Source organism: Pan troglodytes, chromosome 5, assembly GCF_028858775.2.
Source record: "Pan troglodytes isolate AG18354 chromosome 5, NHGRI_mPanTro3-v2.0_pri, whole genome shotgun sequence".
Taxonomy (NCBI): Eukaryota; Metazoa; Chordata; class Mammalia; order Primates; family Hominidae; genus Pan; species Pan troglodytes.
In genome coordinates this window covers 119436953-119460103 of record NC_072403.2, presented here as the reverse complement: position 1 = coordinate 119460103, position 23151 = coordinate 119436953, and the positions used below count along the sequence as shown (strand labels likewise).

General features: G+C 39.6%; 1 protein-coding gene across 4 annotated transcripts in view; it reads right to left on the bottom strand.

Annotated features, from left to right (window-relative positions):
- The window catches only part of SOBP (sine oculis binding protein homolog), a 169673-nt gene that overhangs the window by 120397 nt on the left and 26125 nt on the right, over window positions 1–23151 (bottom strand). For 3 of the 4 annotated variants that reach the window (XM_016956073.4, XM_016956074.4, XM_054686180.2), the window contains exons 4-5: window positions 10271–10423; window positions 6259–6410 (exon numbers count right to left, since the gene is read on the bottom strand). In XM_016956073.4, coding sequence (XP_016811562.1) covers window positions 6259–6410; window positions 10271–10423 — 305 coding nt within the window. The remainder of the gene's footprint in view (window positions 1–6258; window positions 6411–10270; window positions 10424–23151) is intronic. The other variant, XM_016956075.4, reaches the window with a different exon arrangement.

Below are 23151 nucleotides of genomic sequence, written 5' to 3'. Positions count from 1 at the left end.
CAAAATGACCTGTAAGATAATTCTTTAAATGCTCATTCTTCAGATAAAGCTGAACACTGTTAGTGGCAAGGTGAGAGAGCTGGAAATGTAAGTGACTGGATCAATAAGAAGAATGTTCGTCCCAAATAAATAGATCCCTTCCTGATCATTTGTTTCACTGAACTGCCCACTGCCCAAACAGACAGTCGGACTATGAACTCCAAACACGCACATTCATCACTCTGCAGAAGCAGTCACCAGAACACAATGTGGCTGATGCAATCTGACATTGTGGTTAATGTTAAAAGGGAGCGTGCCTTTTAGATGGATTGGATAATTACCGGCAGTTCCGATGAGAAAAAACTTGATTTAAGTGAACAGCATTAGCCGTCACCAGAAGGATGGCCAGAGATGTACTATGTCTGAAAATTAACATTCCAGCATATACGTCAATAGCACTGTGTATTGATCCCCAGGTGACCGGATTCTGATTTATGAAAAACTCCCTCTCTTCCTTCCGCTCACTGAAAAATGTTGAACACAGACTGGGGCTTGAAGCTATTTCGAGTTTTCATCAACTCTTCACATTTAATCTAAAATATCTAATGTTATTCAGAAACTGATGTCCATTCTGGCTAATGGGTTAGAATTATTGCTGTTTCCTTCACAGTCTCACAACATGTGGCTCATTAAAAACTAGAAGTGGTTGCTGTTCCTTTCAGTACAAACCTACTTGCCCCATGCTGTGTTCCAGGTATCCCTTAGACCAGAGTTTCTCAAGTGGTTTTCAAGTGTTTTGGTGAACATGAGGTCACATGCCTCTCCCCAAGCTTCTGATGGCTTTCTAGAGTACTATGTCCCACCCTGTCTGCAGAACCTCTGCCTTGGAACACTTTCTAGCTCTCCTCAAGAGCCTGTGTGTCACTTTAAACGGACCTACACTTTACTTCACTAGCCAGAACTTTCCTGCTCTAACCCTACTCCCAAATGTGTTTCCAAGGACTGACGTTTACCCCTCCTCTGTGATTGCTTTTTCCAGCCTCTCATTTGCAGCAGCTCATCAATATTCCATTCTGTATTTCAAAATACAAGACAATAAGAAACACTTGGGTTTGTTGTTCTTTTCCCCAGAGCTTTCTGAGAACACCCGTTTGCTATGACCAAAAGGGAGCTCAGCCACTGGCCTGCAGACTAAAACCCTGGGAGGAGAAGCCACTATACACATGAGGCAGTGGATAGGCTTTATAGTACAGTACTAAGGAACACTGCAAAACCAAGCAATCATCCTGCAGGCCAGGGTGCAGCTGGACAGATTCAGGAGGCTCACTGGTGGCTGTTAAAACCAAGGGGAATCCACAGGAAGAACCCTGGGGCTCCCCAGGTGCATTTACTGGTGGGCCAAAGATATTTGCCAGCAACTGGCAAAAGCAAGTATGTGGCCTGAGCTTCAGGTGGTCAGGGGACATTAATTGCAAGTAATTTCTTAATGTCCTTCTCCAAGCCTTCATGAATGATAGCCATTTTGCAAATTAAATCTTGCAGGTATTTAAAGGAAAAAGAGTAGACAGGTTAATCACTAGATTAACAGGGCAATTGTTACACATTTCTTTTGTACTACTTGGTTCTATAATTAAGTCTGAAACTGAGAAATCTTTCCCAGGATATATTCAACTTTAATAAAAAGACAAATAGACTATGTCTAAATAAAATATAACTCCAAATAACATGATGATACATGCTAATTAGAGATGGGTTCTTCCAAAAGAAATGTCTTCTAAGAAGAGATCGCTGTATAACCAAGAATATAGTTTGAAAGTAAAAGAAATGCCAATAACACAATATTCTCCTCCTTGAATATTTATGTTATTATTATAATGATTGTTAGGAAATCTTAATGGCATCATTTGCAAATGTTGTTTCTGTCTATATAATCTTTTTCTTTTTAATGCATCCTTATCCTCATCTCTGAGCCACATTGGTTTCTTCCCACTGTGATCTGCTGGGGAACCACAATATTATGATATTGAAGAAGTATTTCGATCTTTTTTTTTTTTTTGAGATAGGGTCTTGCTCTGTTGCCCAGGAAGGAGTACAATGGCACAGTCATGGCTCACTGCAGCCCCAGCCTCCTGGGCTAAGCAATCCTCCCACCTCAGCCTCCTGAGTAACTGGGACTACAGGTGAGCACCATCACAGCCAGCTAATTTTTGTATGTTTTGTAGAGACAGGGTCTCGCTCTATTGCTCAGGCTGGTCTTCAACTCCTGGGCTCAAGCAATCCTCCTACCTCCACCTCCCAAAGTGCTGGGATTACAGGCATGAGCCATGGCGCCCGGCCTTTCAAATTATGAAAAAACTAGAACAAGGAAGCAAAACTTTGGTGCTCTTAGGAATTTGTGTTTACTTGTAAATTATCAACATTCCGAATCCATAAAGAACACTAAAAACTTGAGATCCGAACAAGAAAAGTAAACAATCATCCTTTACATTGCCTGCAGTGGCCGTTTGTCTTGACTTTTAATTTCCTTCTTGATTTTTGGATATTAGTTTGGACAATAAGATATTTCCCATGTAAAAGGAAAGAGATCAAACACAGGCCATTTGGAAGTGACTAACATTTGTGGTCTTGTTTGTTACTCCTTTTTAGAGGGATAATGGTTACAAGACATTACTCCCTTAGGAAAGAGTATTTTTACGTGTGCACTACTATGCAAAGTAAAACTGGTGTTAGCAAGTTGGACTAAATGTTTTCACAAGAGTGTAAAATCACTAAGGAGTCTCTGCAACTTTCCAATTCCTAGATGAATTACAAGGACAGAAATGCTCTCAAGTCCAAAAATGGGCTGGGAAAAGAGTGAGCTATTAGTTCCCTGAAAAGTCTCCAATACATGAAATAATGAGATTGACATCCCATTGTCCATACAATGCCCACAGACTACATAAGTATTTTTCTTACCCGTTGTTTCAAAAACTTTTAAGCCAGCAAATAAGCCTTCGGGGATAAGGACCCTACAAAATATATTATGAATTAACACTATCCACTTCCTAGAGCCAACATTCTGAAATGTGTAAACTAGTAGTTAGAGTCCTTAAGTGAATACAGCTGTGATTCATGGTCCTCTCCTGGCAGTGTTGAGTAGAAGTATTTTGAAGAAAGCCTAATATTCGTAGCAATCCAGACAACTCTTCAAATAAAAATTTAAATTCAGTTAAAAATATAACCTATATACTATATAGGTTAACCTGGCTTCAATCCATCCCACCTTATTGCATAGTGACAGTCTGTGAGAGATGTATGTGACACTTTCAACCCGCCCCATTAAACAGAGAAACCCAAAGAGAAATGAAGGATTGAGAGGCAAAAGAAATTTCAAGAGCCCATTTTCAGTGGGCCATCATTTTGAGAGTTGGGTTATTTTTGTCCTTGTTTTCAGCAGCAAATCAATTCCTGACTCTACACCCAAGCGTGTGTGAAGAGAAATGCACAGAGACCACAAGCACAGCTGTCCAATTTATATTCACAAATGCAGGTGTTGCTCAGACACAAAACAGAGGTCAGCTGAATACTGCTCCTAATTAGCTACCTTTTCTACTAGGATTTTTCTTTGTAAAGTTATGCATGCAATTTGGGTTCAACTTAGAGACCATTTTTAGATCCCACCATGCTATCCAGCAAGAAGCGGGCTGTCATAAAGCATAATTTACAGCACAGTTAATTTTATGTTTTTTTAAGTCTACACTATACCTAAGGCAAAATTCTGTTCTGCACACACACACATTATTCACTCTGTTTTCTATCCACTTCTCAAAACTTAAAAAAGGTAGAATTTAGCCAGAAAAAAAAATCTGTTATGTAGCAATGGGAAGAATTTTGCCCTTTTTCTAAGATTAAGAAAGTCCACAATTTAATTAACAAGGACTAAGGACTTTGTTAAATGATACAAGAAGAGAAGTAGCTATTTGCTATTGTCTTCAGTACGGAACACCCAGGGGCTTATTACAAGCAGTTCTTAGAAATGGCAGGATGGAGACTGGTATCTAATACAATCCATTAGGAAACCCAAGCCCTAAATGAAATGACCACAAAATCCTATCAGTTAACAGAAATGCAGCAGCTGTACATGTTTATTGTAAGACAATATAATATTGTAACAGAGATAACACTCTTTAAAATTAAAAAAAAAAAGCCAGCAAATGATATGACTAGTTTATTTCTCTATTTGGAAAACACACACACACACACACACACACACACACACACACACACACACACACAAGAAGTCATAGCACGTCAGAGCTTTGGGATATATAAGGAAGGATGAAGACTGCAGAGAAGGGAGGAATTGTTTGTACACTAACAGACAACTGGGATCAGCTGGCAAAGTCACTGGCTAAACACCAAACTGCTGCAACTTCCAGGTTTAGCAAGATGTTCAAAGACATACCCCAATAACTCCTGGTAGAAAGTGAAATGTGATGGTCCTCCTCCCACTGCTGACTTTACCTGCTGTAAGTATTTCAAATGCTAATTCCTATCCTGGCTCCCAGTTATCCATTTTTCAAAAATGTACCCTATGAAAGTTTAAATTCAGTTTGACCTTAAACTTTATAATGATGTAAACAATATAGATATAGATATGGTATTCTGGAGTGTTTTTCCAAATGGAATCAGGTGCCTTTCTTCAAAGGCTCACTATAAAATACAGTTTGCAAAATATAACATGTATCACCAGGATTGTGACAAATCCATCTTGCTTGATTTTAGTCCCTACAGGCAGCCCATCAAGATTCAGACCCATAACCCTTCAGAACTATAGAAAGACAAAAAGCCCTGTTCTATAGCCATCTTCTGGGATGGAATGCAAAGTATTTTGTTGTGGTAAGTAGGGCTTTGAAGAAGAAAGCACTGGGCCCACTCCTGGGTTTGTTACTCCAGTGCTCGGCATTCAAAACGGGAGCCCCAGGGTCTCGGAGATCATTTTAATCCCCCTATATTAAAACAAAACGTGTCTCCCGTGCATCGTTCTTCCCACCCTCCTCCCCAGATTCACTGGCTCCTCCCAGGGGAAAGTGAACTTGACTGCTGACAGTCCCAAAAGAATTCCAAACAATTTCCTTACTTGCCTCTCTGTTTCAGTGAAGATTATGAGCCTAACTCTTAGAGACTGCTACTAAAATTCCACCCTGCTGAATTCTGCAGCCTAATTCTTTTGGCATTATGTTTTTTGGCAGAATGAATGTGACCCAAATTTTCAGGAGATAATTTGCTGCAACAGTGCCTGCAATGCAGTGAGCCCATAATTAGCATTTCAGGATTGCAAATATCACACTTTTGGAAAAATAATAATTGTTTGCTTCAAGAAAGAACAGATTTGGATCTTGTATTATAGAAATGGAAACAACAAAATGTGGACAATTTTAGTAAAGATTTTATGAATTAAGGAAGCTTTACATATCAATGGAAAATAATTGAGGACTAGCAAGTTACCGCAGTAGTTGGTGGCAAAGGCTACAGCAGTTCTTTAAGGATTCAGAAAATAGTTGTGTGCATGTGCGTGTGATTGTAAAAACATCATGCATTCCATTTCCCATCCATGGTGGCTAACACTATTCAAAAAGGACATTTTCAGACCCGGGATGTCTTCAAAACAAAACAAAACAAAATTCTAACGATGGCTTTTCCTGTGTTTACCCACCACGCTCCTCACAAATGCTTGGCTGTGTGAGCAATGTTGTTTCACGTATTCATGATTTCATCTTTTCTCAATATCAATCAGCTTTAACATAAGATGTCAAGAGAGACTTGACATTTTTCTTGACAAGAACTCGTGGGCCAGATTTTGAAAAGAGCAATAGCAGTATTTCCACTGGGTACAAGAATTAAACTAAGTGGGCTAAAACTTTCTGGCCGTGCTTTTGTGGCTAATTACTTGGCTTTTATAAGAAATATCTACCACTTATCTTTCATGTACTCAGAGTGCAGTCTGCACTCTACTGCTGGAAAGACACTGGCCATGAGGATACCAGCTGTGATCACAGTGTCCTCATCAGATTCATTCACCCTCTCAGAACACAAACACTAAGCCAAGAGAAACACATTAGAAGGGGATTCCTTATTCCAAAAGGTTAAGCATGACACAAAAGGGGAATCAACAAAACAGAGAGAATAAAAATATAAAAGTAAAAGGTGCGCAGTGTTTTCCGCTAGAAGCTATGAGGCACATGCGCGTGTGGGCTGGTGAGGCCTGTGGGGGGCCGCCTCTCTCTCCGGTGCTCTTACCTTATTTCTCTTGAAGTAGGCTCGTCGGCAGGCCGCAAAGCACTTCTCGCTGCAGAAGCTTTTCACCTCACTTCCCATACTCAGGGAATAGCGCTTGATTCCCACTTTCTGGCACCAGGCACACATTATTTGTACATTTGACACATCATCTTCTATAATAAAAGTATAAGAAAAATGTTCATATCAGAAGCAAACATCCCTTCAAATTTAGACACACCCTGAACCTGACAGAGCTACCCGGGCCTGATTTTAGTTTCTGGACCTTGGAGGAGAAGTGCTTTTTCTTTCTCTCTCTCCCTCTCTCTCTCTCTCTCTTTTTTTTTTTTTTTTTTTGGCTCCTAAGTTTCCAAAAGACATTTACTTAAAAACCAGAGCATGACTGCAGAGCCACAAGGGCTCCTAGGGCTTCTTAGCCTGGTTTAAAAAAAAAAAAAAAAAAAAAAAAAAGCTTCATCTGCCTAGTTAAACCTAACCCCGGTACTCACGAAGCTTGTAAAATAACCCATTTCTTCAAAGGTCCTGTGAAAGCCTGCAGGATCTGCACTGGGTAGGACAATTTGTAGGGTGCTAACTTACAAATGGAACACCCTCATGTGAACCGTGACCAGACGCCAGGCTCAACCATGGCATGTTCCCTATTACTGTTAAATGATATGTGCTATTGTTTACTCTTGCAATGTAATAATTCCCAAGCAACACGTTTAGTCAAAAAAGGAAAGATGTGCGTGGCCAGATTCTGGCAATGGAAAGGGACAAGCCTGGCTCGCTGAACAGACTCTGACAATGCAGCCTTCCGGCACCGGTGTCCTAAGGGAGATGCAGGCCTGATTGAAATTCTCCTCCATGTGATGTGGTTCATGGGCCCTGGATGGAGGGATGGTAATGGGAATGTCAGATCATTCTCAGCCAGATTGGTGGTCCTCCCAGTCCCTCATGTCATGTCATGGGGTTGCTCAGAATGAATTTAGGTGGTTTGCAAATATTTCCATTATTTAAATTGTATTTCTTTTCCTTTGTATGAGAAGAAAACAAATTTAACTAGCATAATGAGCCCATGATATCACAAATACTACTGCTTAAAACAAAGGATTTTAAAGTGAGTCAATTAGTAAAATATATTCAGTAAATCATAGTGCAGGTGGTCAGAAGTTATGACAAACATTATGATGGTGATATTCAGGTCTGGGAAAAACTGGCCTCTGAGGGGTGGGTGGGGGTGAATAAAAGGAAACTTTAAGTAGACACCTAAGTAATATTTCCTTGTTGCCTCTTAACGGCTTTTGCTACATCTTGAGTTTTCTCTGTCCTCCCAATTGATAGTGACTGTGTGTGTGTGTGTGTGTGTGGTGTGTGTGTGTGTGTGTGTGTGTGAGAGAGAGAGAGAGAGACTGATTGCCACATCTCTTCTTCCTTTATGGAATTTTTTTTTATTAACCCACATTCATGCTCCAGACATGAATGGTAATCATAAAATCCCCAACAAGCACTCGTATAGTGTTGTCTGATTTCTGGATAAAATCCCCCAAAGACTAATTGCTAAGCAAGGCCTGGTCCACGAGTTGTTGACATATTCAGGGTTCATAGAGTCTGTCATGCAATCATTTCATTTCCAGGGAAAAGATTTGGTTTGAGGCAGTGTGGTCATCAGCCTGCAAAATTAGAAGCAAACTAATTTGTAGTGCAGAGATATGGCTTTTTTCCCCCTGAGTATCACCACTCAGAACTATGTGCAGCATTTTATTTACCTCAATGGAATAAATATTGCCATTTTAATGACCTTTTAGTATTTCACAAATTACATATTGTGATCTATTGTTATCAAGTGAGATAGTATAAAAAATGACCTTTGATGTCAGTCCAACATTTTTGATAACTTTCTTTAAATGGTATAATATGAAATCAAATGTCAAACAATTACTGTATTTAATAATTTGTTCTATTCAAAGCAAGCTTTTTGATATTTCAGGAATATCCTTAACAAAAAAAATTTAAAAATAAATAAATAAAAGCAAGCTTTTATTTATATTTTACATGATCTCTAATATGGCATCTCTCTACATATGAACATTTTACATGGTATGAAAAATTAGCAAAGCTTTATAATTTACCTCGGTGTATGGAGGAGTTTTCTTAGATTAGAAAGAGCATATATTTTAAAATAATCACCTATCTTTACTAAACTAGATAGCAACTAATAGTTTCTATTTTTCCCAATTGATAAGATACTTTAAAATCTTAAATTCCTGAAAAAGAAGATACAGCAGAATTCTCATAAATTATCCACTGGCAGTAAGCTTGATTCTGGTGAAATCTGTAAGGAAAAAAATTTATGCAGGAAATCACCTGGCCTCACAGTTTAATGAGGAGACCCCACTTCCCAAGGAGCCATTTTAGAACATGCATTAGGTCCCCCTCATTATTTCTTCCTTTAAATAATCTGATTTGGGAAACAAAGCATAAAACTGTTTAAGTCCTAGATCTTCAGCTATAATGGACCAACACTGAGATGAGAAAGAATAGAGTGCAAAGCTATTCACAAGGCCAGGCGCTTAGCTTGCAGCTTGGACCTGGCCTGAAGGAATGATGCTTGAGGCCAAAGGGCAGCTCCGGGGTCTTTCTCAAGCTTCAATCCATCATCACCAGACAGACCCACTTGTCATTTTTTAAAGGGAGGCAAGAATACTTTCTTACAAAGGACCTAACAAACGAACAAAAAGGTAGAATTTTAAAACAGATTATTTCTTATAAATCATTCTTACTACAAAGCAACAATATGAGATGAGACCAAATACATTGTGCACTTTTATATCTGGCTGCTGGAAAAACTTCTAGAATGATGGTTAGCATCTGCCTTGTTAAATAAGTCAATGCTCCCCGCAGTTTTTCGTACAACTCCATTTCATAAAGGTATATGCTTTGGGAAAAGCCCATCAGATTTCTCCTTTTCTAGTATTAAACTGTTATCAGCAGCTAATGATCCAAAGAACAGTCTGATAATTGGGTTATTCAAAAAATTTAAAAAACATTTTCCGATATTTCAGGCATTCTAGATTTATAAGTCTTTTATATTAGTAACAGATTTTAGAAACTAATAAAGAACTGTGATTATCTAAATTAATATTGTCAGCCAAACTATAGTTCAAAATTCTGTCATCAGACATGAGATGGTGTCCCCATCTTATGACTGTACCCCTAGAAAAGTGAACACTTCTTAAGTGGTTAAAGTCAAAAGGATCGGTCCACTTCAACACCTGCATCTCTTTCTACCTGAAACACGGAAATGAAATGCATGCTTTACAATAAACGTGGAAATGAAATGCATGCTTTACAATGGCAAAATAGAAGGTTTCAGCACTTTAACTTTTCTAACTTGACCTGCTTTAAATTTTTTTTTCTATTTAAAAAAATATTTCTTCAAGCTAGGGAAAACCTAATTACCTGTCTTACATTTTGGCTAACGGTCTGTGCCATTAGAGACTTGAGATTACCTCAGAGAAGATTCACATAACAGATTTTTACATGACATTACCTTACAGCCATCAGCCTGTGCATTTTTATAATAAACAATACAACAAATGTAAAATGTTTACAGCATTAAATCACATTCCCAAAGAGAACGGTTTGTATAACATAATTTTCATATGATAATATCATATAAATATGTATCAGTCAAAATAAGCATATTTCAATTAATCATGAAAAATTTGTACCACCTCTTTAGAATTTAATTAAGCAGAATGTTTAAGGCATTTTCTTTCCAATCTAATGTTCCAAGAGCTATAGAACATTTTTCTACTTTACATCCCAGAAGTTCAGATTACTCCAAGATGAAATCAAAATTGTATTTATTTATTATAGTGCAGAGAAGTATGAGATCAAGCATTTCTGGAATGCCCTGCTGAAGTTGTTTGAGAAATTGCCTTATCTGGTGACTTTTAAAAATAAGGATGGCCATTGGTCAGTGATCTTCTTGGGGCATTTAAATTGGCTATAAACATGTATACTAACTTACCTGACCAGTGCCCAAAGAAAATCAGTAGGGCATTAATGGACTCCAGGCAATTAAACTGTAGATTTACCACCCCTTTGTAACTTTCATGGGAGTCCAAGACTGAGGGGAAATTCCGAAAGTATTTGCTGGGACATCTATCTCCTCCAACAGTTCCTAGAATGCACACATCCAGATAATCAATGAAAGACCTGGATTATATTTGAGACAAGTTACAAGGCAGTCTGAGGAGACTCCTGCGTGTTCCCCATGCCATGAAATGACATGAAATGGCCCATGGCCGGGCTGCACTGTGTCAATCTACTTGTTGCAGCAGCTATATTTAAAAACAGAATAAAGTCAAGGCCTGGAAAGCAGGCAAGAAACTGAAGTTTGCTTTCTTTATAACTTCTGCAAAAAAGAAATTCCTTTTTGAAATAATTCAATTCCAAACACTTTAAAGCAATCTAACTTAAAGTTTCTACAGAGTCCACCAGGAGTTTCTGTACAATTCCCTGTGTTCTAGGAGTGAACATACAAGGAGACCCAGAGAAAACAGGGACCACTAAACCACAAAGAACATAATGATAGCAGTACTTAGCAGGTGCCCGCACAATGCACGGCTCATTTCGATGTTATTTAATCTTTTTCACAACCACCACCAACCAGGCAGTTACTAACATTAATCTCCATTGTGCAAATGGGGAAAGTGAGTTTATATGTTAAGTAATTTGCTCCTAATCACACAATAAGTACATATCAGAGCCTTACTGAGGACCAGGCCATCTGATTCCAGAGCCCAAGCTCTTGACCACTACACCTTAGAGACCACAGCTTTTCTAAGCAGTAAGATTATAAACCATCCTCACAGACCTCTCTCCACAAAAAGGACTAAAAGCTGTCACACATTTTGCAACTTACACAGCACATTGCTCAGTGACACAACAATAGACAAAGAAAATGAAATCAAAAAGGTCAAAATGTCTTTGAGGAGACAGCTGAAGTGTTAATCAATATTTGTTGATTGATTTTCAAAAAACAAGTTAAAGGCCCATGGTGCAAGCCTTTACTTCTTTATGACTACGAGACATGGATTTGCTGCAAACATTCTGTATAACTCGCACCAGCAAGTGCTACTTAAACATTAAATGATAAGACAGGCCCAATAATATGTGGATCTCAAGCAGTTATTCTACCCACAGGCAAGCAATACTCTTGCCAGCCTTCTCTTTTCTAAGGAGCAGGGATCACAGCAGAACATGGATAAGACTGGCTTTCCATGTGGTTGAAATGGGAGACCCCCCTACCTCTGTAATTTCAAGGGTGCCAATAAGAATATCCTAGCTTCAAAAAATTATCCTTCAGCTGCTCACTAAGATTAAATTCTACCACTAGAAGGTCATTTCTTTGGCTAAATGTTTCTTATGAACCATTAAAACACCAATTCCCTGAAAGCAAGGAGGCTCAATATATACTTGTAAGTAATGATTTATGCTTTGAAATGAATGATTCTTTCTGAAGAATATGTTTTTACAAGGAATGGGAAGAAGGGCTGAGGATAGGGTTCCAATGAGAAAGGTAGAGAGGCAAAGATGGGAGAGTTGGGACATATTACTTAGCTAATCTCTAGCCTTGGAAAGAGCTAGGGCAACCTGAGGGCAGCCAAAGGAAGGCGGTGTGGACAGGGTGATGACACTGTAGGACATGTCAAATGTTCAGAGTGCCTTTTAAGTATGAATATGAAACACAGCAGACAATGGCATATAACTAAGGATTGCCAAAAAAGAAAAGCAACAGGCAGATCCACTTAGGACAATCTCAAGGGGGTGACTTTTTATAAGCAAATGAGGTAGTAGATGTACATTGCTTTGCAAATCTAAGTTGCTACTATTTGAAAGACAGTGTGGTGAAGCACAGAGATGGAGACAGAGGACCTTGGTGAAAGTACTAATATTGCCCCTTCTAGTTGTGTGTGACAAGAGTAAGTCGATCAAGGACTGGTCATGCCCACCCTAACTATAGCTTCGGTGAGGATCAAATACGATTAAATATGCACATTCTATATGTAAATGAGCCTTCCTTAGAACGAGTGGCAATTAGAACCACAAGAAAAGGGTAGGTGTCAGCTGTATGCAATCTGGAGAGGCCCAGTGACCAGGCACCAGTCTCTCCAATCACATCCCCTCCTGTGGATGACATCTGTAAAACCACTATCCTTGAATACAAAGAACAACTCAGTAACTGGTTAAATTTCACTAACTTAGATTATTTAAGAGTAAAGCCATTAGAATTAATAAAAGCCTCACTTACAGCTATTCTTTTAAAAAAGTACTTAACTTGAATTAATAGTTGACAAGATGTTGCCAAATATATCACTGCACTGCCAGATATTCTGTAATTAATAGATGGGAATTCTTTGTAATTATTACATTAACTATCCACACATGGGTGGATCTTGCTAAGTGCCTGAGAAGTTTGCTCATTTAAAAAGTATCAGAGCAACAACTGAAAATGTCTGCCACTTTGGTAACTGAACTATCAAGAATTCCCAAAGAGTGGTGTCTGAAAAAATAAAATTTTATTGAACTTAGCTCTCATTAAAAGGATAATGCAATTAAATGACAAAGGTCCATAATACTACATGAGTCTTTGTAGTACCTAAAATTATCCCTAATTTTCTTTTGTATAAATAGATTTGAAGTTATTTCAAGAATTTAAATAGTCCACTCCTCTCTAAACAGAGTAGTACTTAACCCCAAAATAAAATCTAAATATTCTATACATAAATTAAAAATTGGTTCCAATAAGTAAAAGGAATGACCCTATATTATACAAAATTACAGAAAAATGACAGACTTTAAAATTAATTTTCAATTTTCTAACGGAACATTCTACCCAATTTTAAATTATTTACATTCATATTATGAAGACAGACATAGACATAGATACAAAGAATGTGATTCCAGAAAGAACTACATGTTTACATGTGAGCTGGATAGGACCTGAGGTGTGTGGCTCATTTTATGACAGGCAGAATGCAGTAAGAGAGAGGTTCAGACAGTTGTGAGAGCCATTCCAGAGAGCACGGCATTTGAGTTGGGTCTTGAAGGATTTGGAAGGCGGGGAAGTTAAAGAGGAGAGAAAGGACAGAGGAACTGCAGGAGCCAGAGAGTGGAAGACAGGCTTGAAATGGGCAAGAATCCTGCAGTCATCCAGTTGACCAAGCTTGTGTGAAGGGAAAAGTAGATTAGACAGGAGCTGATAGGGCCTGAACAAGGAGTCTCATGGATGTCATTTTGGCATAGGGGGAGGGAATCAGCTCGTCTCTATTCCACAGGTAATAAGAAGCTCCCAAATGTTTCTCAATAAAACATGACAGACTGGGCACTGTGGCTCACACCTTAATCCCAGCACTTTGGGAGGCCAAAGTGGGTGGATCACTTGAGGTCAGGAGTTCAAGACCAGACTGGCCAACATGGTAAAACCCTGTCTTTACTAAAAATACAAAAAAAAATTAGCCAGGCATGGTGGCGGCTGCCTGTAATCCCAGCTACTTGGGAGGCTGAGGCAGGAGAATCGCTTGAACCTGGGAAGTGGAGGTTGCAGTGAGCCAAGATGGTGCCATTGCACTCCAGCCCGGGCAACAAGAGCAAAACCCCGTCTCAGGGAAAAAAAAAAGAACATGACAGGATCAAAGATGTATTAAGAAATGTTACTCCAACAGGAGTAACAGGACGGATCAGAATTTGGAGAGACTAGAAATCCAGTTCCACATCTAGAAGCCTCAGTAAGCAAAGTGAGAGCAGGGTCCATGTCTCATTCTCTCTTGTGTGTTCAGCGCCTTGCACAGAACAGTGCTCGTGCTACATGAAGGAATAAATGAACAGATGAATAAATGGCTGCAGAGGAAAAGGGATGAAGTCCTGAACCTACAAGGTGACAGTGGAAATGAAGAGGACAGATTTAAGAATGAGATGAAATCAATTATCAAAAGGTAGAAATGTCGCAAATCCAGAAATCACTGAAATTTCATAGTATTCATCTTCCCGTGTTTCTAGTCAAAGCAGACAGGGAAAAGTCCACAGCATTCTTGGGGAAGGTGACTCCAGAGTCAAATTCAAACAAAATGAAGTTGCTTTACAGTCAATGTCCCTTCCTCACTTATTCTCCCGTACTCCAATGAAGAAGGACAGCAAAAGGAGAGACTCATAAAGTCACAAAATTGTAATTCTGTCTTGAATACCATGCTGAACTTGGATTCTTTAACATGACACTACTAAGTACATGTGCCTCCAGCTCCCTGACATTAATGTGAGTATTTCCCCATAATTTCACTGACTTGCCAGTGAAGGAGTTTCTTCTTGTAAGTTTCTTTGACAACCTCGCCTCTGCTTCTCAGTGTTCACTGTGGAGTCTGTCTTTCCTATGTAATCACCCTAAGAAACTGGAATAGGAAAGGAAAAAGGTAGAGCTTCAGACTAAGGAAAACCCACAGTCTTGTATGCAACACTTCCGAAAGCACGTTCCACAGAACACTAAGCCCATAGGGTACTTACATGGATGTGATTTTTAAAAAAGACTTCCATGATTAAATATGAATGGAAAATAGCAGGCTAAACAAAGTTAAACAACAGGCTTTTTACAGCAGGACATTTTGTTTCCACCAATGTACAATTAAGAATCTTTGAAAAGGAGAGAGAGTGTGCCATATTTCACAGATTTAACAGTGGACATGTCTTTTCACAGAGAATTCGCAAGACTGGACTTCTGAGGAAGCCTCCTGGAACGTGCTGCTCCACTGCCCTACATCAGCACTGAAGCATGAGCATTTCCATGTGGGTCATTAATTATCAGGAAGGTTTCTTCTCTTTTGCCCACAATTATATCCTCAATTGCCAGGAGCCTCCTTTGCCTGCACTGGGCAGAAAGACAAGGTCTGCAGCCACGTGGCCAGTGCTGGGCACGTTGACCAACACCTACTAGTCCTCAGTATGCATGTTCAGATTGACTAAAGACACCCATGGTCCACAAAGTCCCATGGTGTCTGTTACTTGCATCAAATACAGAGAAGGCAATCCTTTTCCTATAGAGCCCTACAGAGAAAATGGGAGAAATCAACAATAAGGCAAAGAGAGAGTAATACAGACCGAATAGCTCATGTTCACTGGCTGGCTGCCATAGACAAGATGCTCAATTAAAATCGTATCCCCATCCCTGGGCCCTCAATCTGAACCTCTGAGCAATCTAAGATGTCCTGGGACAATGATGCTGCAATCATGGATTTGCTGTCTGCTAGACTTCTCTCTCCTAGATAGCTGAAGTCTACTCAGCATCTAGTCCACAAATGAACGTGATGAGCGACAAGGGAGTCAGATCAAAAAGTGTGCTCCAGCAAGCCTACCACTCATAGAAAACCAATTCTGAGGCCTTGCCCTGCCTAGAGGGGCACCATCTTCAAAGAGATACAAAAGTGGTAGCATATAAAGACTAAAAGGTCAAGCTGCTTTATACAGGACCTCAGAACAAGAAAAGCATTTCCATCATCTGCTCTTTAATGGAAGGGCTCATTTCCCCTTCTGAGATCTGACTGTCCCAATATTTACACTTAATGGGTCCCACAGTGGTTGACAATCTCCCCAGAGGTAGACAGAGGATTCATTTCTTTACTCAACTTCGTGCCAGGCACTGTATGACGGGCTGTAAATGCACTGACTAACAAGACATGCATGGACACTAACAAGGCCTCAAGGAGCTTCCCATGGCTGCCCCTAGTGTAAAAGGCCAATGTGCAGGAGAAAATGGCCAAGGACAAGCCTGGCCTGCTCCCAGGGCTCCATCACCATGAAGGGTCATAGGAGCCAGATGTTCTTGGTGACTGTAGAAGGCGGGTGTAAGCATCTCCACTGGAGGGGAGCACAAGCAGCCCATCATGACAGAAGAGCAAGCCAAGTCCCTCCTCGCTGCTCCAGCCAGTCCTGCCAAGCAGCAGGCCACGTGGGGCCACCTCCTAGGGGAGGCAAATGGACAGGCTAGAGACTGGGTGTCAAAGGGACACCTGGGAGGGCCCAAGCACTCAGAGAGAGCACTGCTTGTTCTCCTCCTCAGCTCCTTTTCTTCCCTCAATACCCTGAACTGTAGTCACACCCAGAAAGTCAAGTTCAGTAGGTTGAAGGGTATGCAGAACTGCATTCAATTAAATGTGTTAAAAGAAGCAAGATGAACCTACTAGAACATTTCAACAAAATAATTTACTTCACTCTTCACTCTTCTCACCTTTAAATATTTATTTAGATTTCTTAGAGCAAAGATTGGTTGAGAGACTCTCTGAAGGGGCCCTATGCCAATCCCTACTCTGGAATGTAATGAGACACAGCATGCCAAAATAGTCCTGCTATGGGAAAAGTAGAGGGCAACACTAACAAGAAATCCTTCAGAGCACTCTTCTCTCTAGACATTCCTCTTGAGCTGCACTACGTATTCTTATGACTCCAGTTACCATCCATAATACGACGATGCCCAAATCAACACAATTATCTTTCATGAGCTACTATGTCCAACTGCCTCCCAGACATCTTAGTAAGTCAAGTCCAATGCTGCATACACAACCCTCTCCATTTCCAGTCCCCTTCACTGTGTTTCCCACCTCAGTTCCTGGCCCTATCATCTACCCAGTTACCTGATGGCAGAAACCCAGCATCTTTCCTGCCTCTTCTCTCCCTCTCACCTCCCACCTCCCACATTCTGATTAATCACCAGGTCCTCCTAAATATTTTTACACAGCTGGGTGTGGTGGCTCATGCTTGTAATCCCAGCACTTTCTGGGGCCAAAGCATGTGGACTGCTTGAGCCCAGGAGTTTGAGACCAGCCTGGGCAACATGGTGAAACACCATCTCTACAAAAAAATACAAAAATTAGCTGGGCATGATGGTGCCTGCCTGTAGTCCCAGATACTAAGGAGGCAGAGGTGGGAGGATCACCTGAGCTCAGGGAGGTCAAGGCTGCGGTAAGCTGTGATGGCACCACTCGACTCCAGCCTAGGCAACAAAATGAGACCTTGCCACAAAAAAAAAAAAAAAGTTTTTATACTACACCCAATCATTCATTCATTCGATGAATATTTATCAAGTCTACTTATATGTGAGGCACTGTTCTAGGTGCCTTATCTTCATGGAGTTTGTTACTCTCAATCCCAGTGAAGCCACCAATACCTCTTGCCCAAACTACAAGTAGCCTCCTAACTCACTGTCATGTAGTTCCTTCTCTCCATTCTGCATCTAGAAAATTCTTCTGAAACACCAATATGACCACTGCTCTCACCTGCTCAAAACTCTTCAGTGGCATCCACTGCCCTCAAGAAGAAAGTGGCACTCCTGGCATGGTCTCCATGGCTCCTAAGACCAGGCCAGCCTCACACCTGTCTGCTTTCTGGATTCTGGCTTCTTTCACTTCCTTGAGGCCCTCCCTCCACTCAGCCTTTAAATGTGCTGCTTCCTCCCTCACAACCCTAAAATCCTTTGCCAGTTTAGTCCTACTGATGAATTCAGTCCTTTGTACCTTATCTTAAACCTCATCCTAGGGAGACCTTCCCTGACCCCAAACCTGGTCAGATGCGACAGCACTCTGGACTTGGTAATTCTCAGACTTGATTGAGTTGTTTTGTGTGTGTGTGTGTGTGTGTGTGTGTGTGTGTGTGTTTTAATGTCTGTCTCTTCCACCAGACTATGAGCCAGGTTAAGACAGGAGCATATCTGTTTTGCTCACTAGAATAAAATGTCTGACCTGGGGCCTCAGCACAAGCAGAAGAAAAGCATCCTTACTAGGCGCACCTTGGGTGTTGGATACCCAGTGGGGGAATGGAGGGAGCCAAGGCAATAATTCTATCTTAGGTATGTGTTCAACACAAATGTGTATATATGTGAGCCAAAGGCACATAAAATAATCTTCATAGCAGCATTTATTCATAATAGCTAAAAATCGGGAACAACCCAAATGTTCACCAGCAATCATTAACATACACTTGGGATTCCTTAGATGGGCTTAGGTGGGTAAGTGTAGGTCCTGAAGTTGACTGTGAAATTGTGTATACTAAGAATTCCTGCCTGCATATGAGACCTGGATTTCCATAGTTTCTAAGAAAATTTTAAACTCCTCCTAATTTAAGCAACTAAGCCCTAGAATGTAATTTAACCTTTTTAATCCTATATTTAGTCTGTTCATAGCTTTCTCAAATCAAGTAGAATATTTAAAAATCTCATCATTCTTTATTATTAAGGAATTATTACCAAGTGAAATGCAAATGTATCATAGTGAAGCCTAAAAATTAAGTTATAGGCATAAGGCATAGATATACCCCTCTGTGGTCTACTTGAGAGCTGCATTTGATATGGTGTAAAGTGGAGAGAAATTAGGAGACACTGGGTGAGTGACAAAAGTAGAATATACAATATCTCTACCTCCCAGTGGTTCTTATCAGGGTGTGACTTGGCCCCCAGGGGACATTTGGTAATATCGGGAGACATTTTTGATTGTCACAGCCAGGAGAAGGGGTACTAATGGCATCTAGTGGGTAGAGGCCAGGTATGGTGCTAAATGTCCTACAATGCACAGGACAGCCCAAACAAATTATCCAGCTGAAAATATTAACAATGCTGTGCTTTAGAAACCAGGCTCCACAGTGATGACAGGTCTGTGTATGGGACACTTCTTGTGCTCCTCTTCAAATCCTCTTGGCCAAGGGCACTGCCTTTGAGAACAAAGTTGCCTTAGAGGGAAACACTAGTGAAAAGCCCCAGAACATACTGGGATCATTATGACCACTCTCCTTGGTCAAGTTAATCAACTAAGTCTTCTCCATTTAACAGGAACTTTAAGAAGTCAGCACTGGGACTGTCTCTAGAATAACAAGAAATGCCAGAAACACGGCCACCCTCTAACAAGAAAGGAAAGGCACAACTGACATTTCCTCTTATTTCCTGTTAGCATCTTAGCTCCTTGTTGACCTGGGACAAGGTATCCTGAAAGTATTATCCTAGCTACGTCATAACTCCAAAAAGAGTTTAGAAAATGTCAAGAGAAGTTCTGGGCTGCCTCCGGAATCACAGAAGTACGTGATTTAGAATCCATGATCAGATTGTGTCCCCATCCATTTCAGAAGTGAGTTCTGGTCCTGGTTCTGCCATTAAGGCAACTGAGTGACCTTGAGAAGATCATTTAACCTCTCCAGACCTCATTTCCTCTGCTGTAAAAGAGAAAATTTAATTAGATGATATTCTAGGTTTCCTCTAAGTAAAATTCTAGCATTCTGAAGCTCTCACAATAACACAATCCATTTAAAGGAGCTGAGGCAAAGGATATTCTTTTTACTTTCCTCTTTTACTCGAACCCCTGACTTAGTTTGTTTCTCCTCCTTCTGTGTAGCCACCACTGTTTTTCCTTACCCCTATCATAGGAGGATTAGAAAATTCTTTGGCTGACAGGACAATTTTAGAAATGGCCCTTTCTGAGTGCTCCGTTATTGTGCCACTGAGAATCTGGTGCCCTTTTTACTCTTTCATTGTATATTCATGCTGGACTTTGAAGGGAAAAAAGACAAATGTTCATAAAATTCTAACTTTTTTATATTCCCTTCCATTAACTTCTGGTCTTTCACTGTGGACTTCTGTACACATGGCACTTCATCCTGAGTTTCCCAGAAAACAGAATCTGAGTCAAAGACTTGCATGTAGGTGCTTTAATGGGCATGTGATGCCAGAAAGTAGGAGTGAGGGACAAGAGAAATGAACCTAGGGAGCAGAAAGAGCCAACAGAAGGATGTGCTATTTAGTTGGCTACTGCTAAGGGAGACTGGTGTTCAATTGCAGAGGTAATTCTTTGGAGTGTATTAAAACATTTCATAACTATCTACCCAGGGGACAAAAGAAGGAAAAATTCAACTCTCCTGTCCTGTTGATATAGTATGCTTTAATCCCCTACACTGCTGGTTTGCAAATGTGTAAGTGAATGCCAAAAGGATCCACATAGGATGCCCATGCTGCTATGTCAGAGAAGTCCCAGAGCAGGAAGCGAGAGACGTACACCACAGGTGCGAGGCAAGTAACTTTCAGAATGCACACGCCCAAGCTGGTCAAAGTGTTACAGCAATCATGGGATTAACACGTGGGGCCAAGAGGACTTGAAGAGGAGCACAAGAGGTGTCCCATACACAGACCTGTCATCACTGTGGAGCCTGGTTTCTATAGCACAGCATTGTTAATATTTTCAGCTGGATAATTTGTTTGGGCTGGATAATTTGTATGGTGCATTGTAGGACATTTAGCACCATACCTGGCCTCTACCCACTAGATGCCATTAGTACCCCTTCTCCTAGCTGTGACAATCAAAAATGTCTCCCGATATTACCAAATGTCCCCTGGGGGCCAAGTCACACCCTGGTAAGAACCACTGGGAGGTAGAGATATTGTATATTCTACTTTTGTCACTCACCCAGTGTCTCCTAATTTCTCTCCACTTTACACCATATCAAATGCAGCTCTCAAGTAGACCACAGAGGGGTATATCTATGCCTTATGCCTATAACTTAATTTTTAGGCTTCACTATGATACATTTGCATTTCACTTGGTAATAATTCCTTAATAATAAGGAATGATGAGATTCTTAAATATTCTACTTGATTTGAGAAAGCTATGAACAGACTAAATATAGGATTAAAAAGGTCAAATTACATTCTAGGGCTTAGTTGCTTAAATTAGGAGGAGTTTAAAATTTTCTTAAAAACTATGGAAAACTACGTCTCGTATGCAGGCAGGAATTCTTAGCATTTTTTGAGACAAGGATCTTTTTGAGAAAAAAAAAAAAAAACAGCCTTTCCTAAATTGTGCACATATGATATACACACAGTTCCACAGTCAACTTCAGGACCTACACTTACCCACCTAAGCCCATCTAAGGAAGCCCAAGTGTATGTTAATGATTGCTGGTGAACATTTGGGTTGTTCCCAGTTTTTAGCTATTATGAATAAATGCTGCTATGAAGATTATTTTATGTGCCTTTGGCTCACATATATACACATTTGTGTTGAGTACATACCTAAGATAGAATTATTGCATTATACATTTTCAAGAACACTTAATTGTATAAATTATTGCATATGTGTATGTTCAGCATTAATAGATATTGCCAATCAGCTTTCAATAGTGGTTATATGTATTTACACTCTCACCAGCTATGCATGAGAGTCCCAGTTGCTCCATATCCTCCTCAAACTTGGTATTGTCAATCTTCTTCATTTTAGCCATTCTCATGTGTGTTTACCGGTCTCTCACTATGATTTTAAATCTGATGTCCCTAATGAGTAATGAGATTGAAAAACTTTTCATGTTTACTGATAACTTGGATATTTTCTTTGATGAAGGGCCTGTTTACATTTTTTGCCTATTTTTCTATTGAGCTGTTTTATTTTTATTTACAGAGATTCTTTATACATTGTCAATATGAGTCTTTTACAGGGAAATGCATTACAAACATCATCTGGTACTCAGTGATTTGCTTTTTCATTCTTTGGAAAGATTTTTTCTTTTTTTATTTGTATAAATTCATGGGATATGAGTATAATTTAACTACATTGATATATTGCACTATGGCGAATTCAAGGCCTTCAGTGTATCCATCACTGGAACAACACGTATTGTATCCACCAAGCAACCTGAAAGATTTTTTAAAATCAGCAAACATTCTTAATTGTATTATATGTAATTAACTTTTTCCATTATGGTTAGTACTTTATGTATGTAGTTTAAGAAATATTGGTGTATTCAAGATCATAAATTCCCCTAGGCATTCTCTAGAAGCTCTATTGTTTTACCTATCACTTTTAGATCAACAATCCATCTACAATTTGTTATGAATGATGTGAAGTAGAGAATCAACATACATTTTTTCCATAAACATATTTATTGAAAAGACCATCCTTTCTCCACTGCTCTACTGTGTCATCTTTGTTGTTATAGACTGAATGTTTGTGTGTCCCCCAAATTCATATGTGGAAGCTCTAACCCCCAATATTATGGCAATTGGAGATGAGGCCTTTGGAAGATAATTAGTATTAAATGAGATCATGAGGATGGGGCCTTTGTCCAGTGGGATTAGTGCCCTTATGAGAAGAGACAGCAGAGAGCCTGCTCTCTCTCTCTCTCCCTTCACCACATGAGGACATAGTAAAAAGGCAGTGATCTACACTCCAAGGAGAGAGACTTCACCAGACATTGACCCTGCTGGCACTCTGATCTTGATTTCCAGTCTTCAGAACTGTGAGAAAATAAATTTTGGTTGTTTAAGCTACCCAGTCTATGGTATTTTATGTCAGCCTGAGCTGACTAATATATTTATCATGAGTCAAGTATCAATTTAGATTTGTTTCTGGACTCTGTTATAATTGTTTATACCTATATCCTTGCATCCTTGCCTACTATCATAATTATTCTGTCCTTACAATAAATCTTGATATCTGAGAGTATAAGTCTCCCAATTTTATTTTTTTCTTCAAGATTGTGTGAACTATTCTTGCTCCTTTGCATCTCCATATACATTTTAAAAAACAACTTTTTAATTTCCACAAAATTTTATGCAGGATTTTTATCAGAATTAGATTTAAATATATAGATCAATTTAGGAGGAATCTTCCTCTTTACAATATTTAGTCTCTAATCTATAAACATGGTATGTCCCTCTATTGATTTAGGTCTTCTTTAATTTCTCTCAGCAATGTTTATGATTCTCTATGTAACAATCTTACACATATTTTGTGAGATTATTTTCCTGGGTATTTGATGGGTCTGATACTACTTTAAATTGTATTTTTAAGATTCACTTTTGAAATTTTTATGGCTGGAATACAGAGATATAAT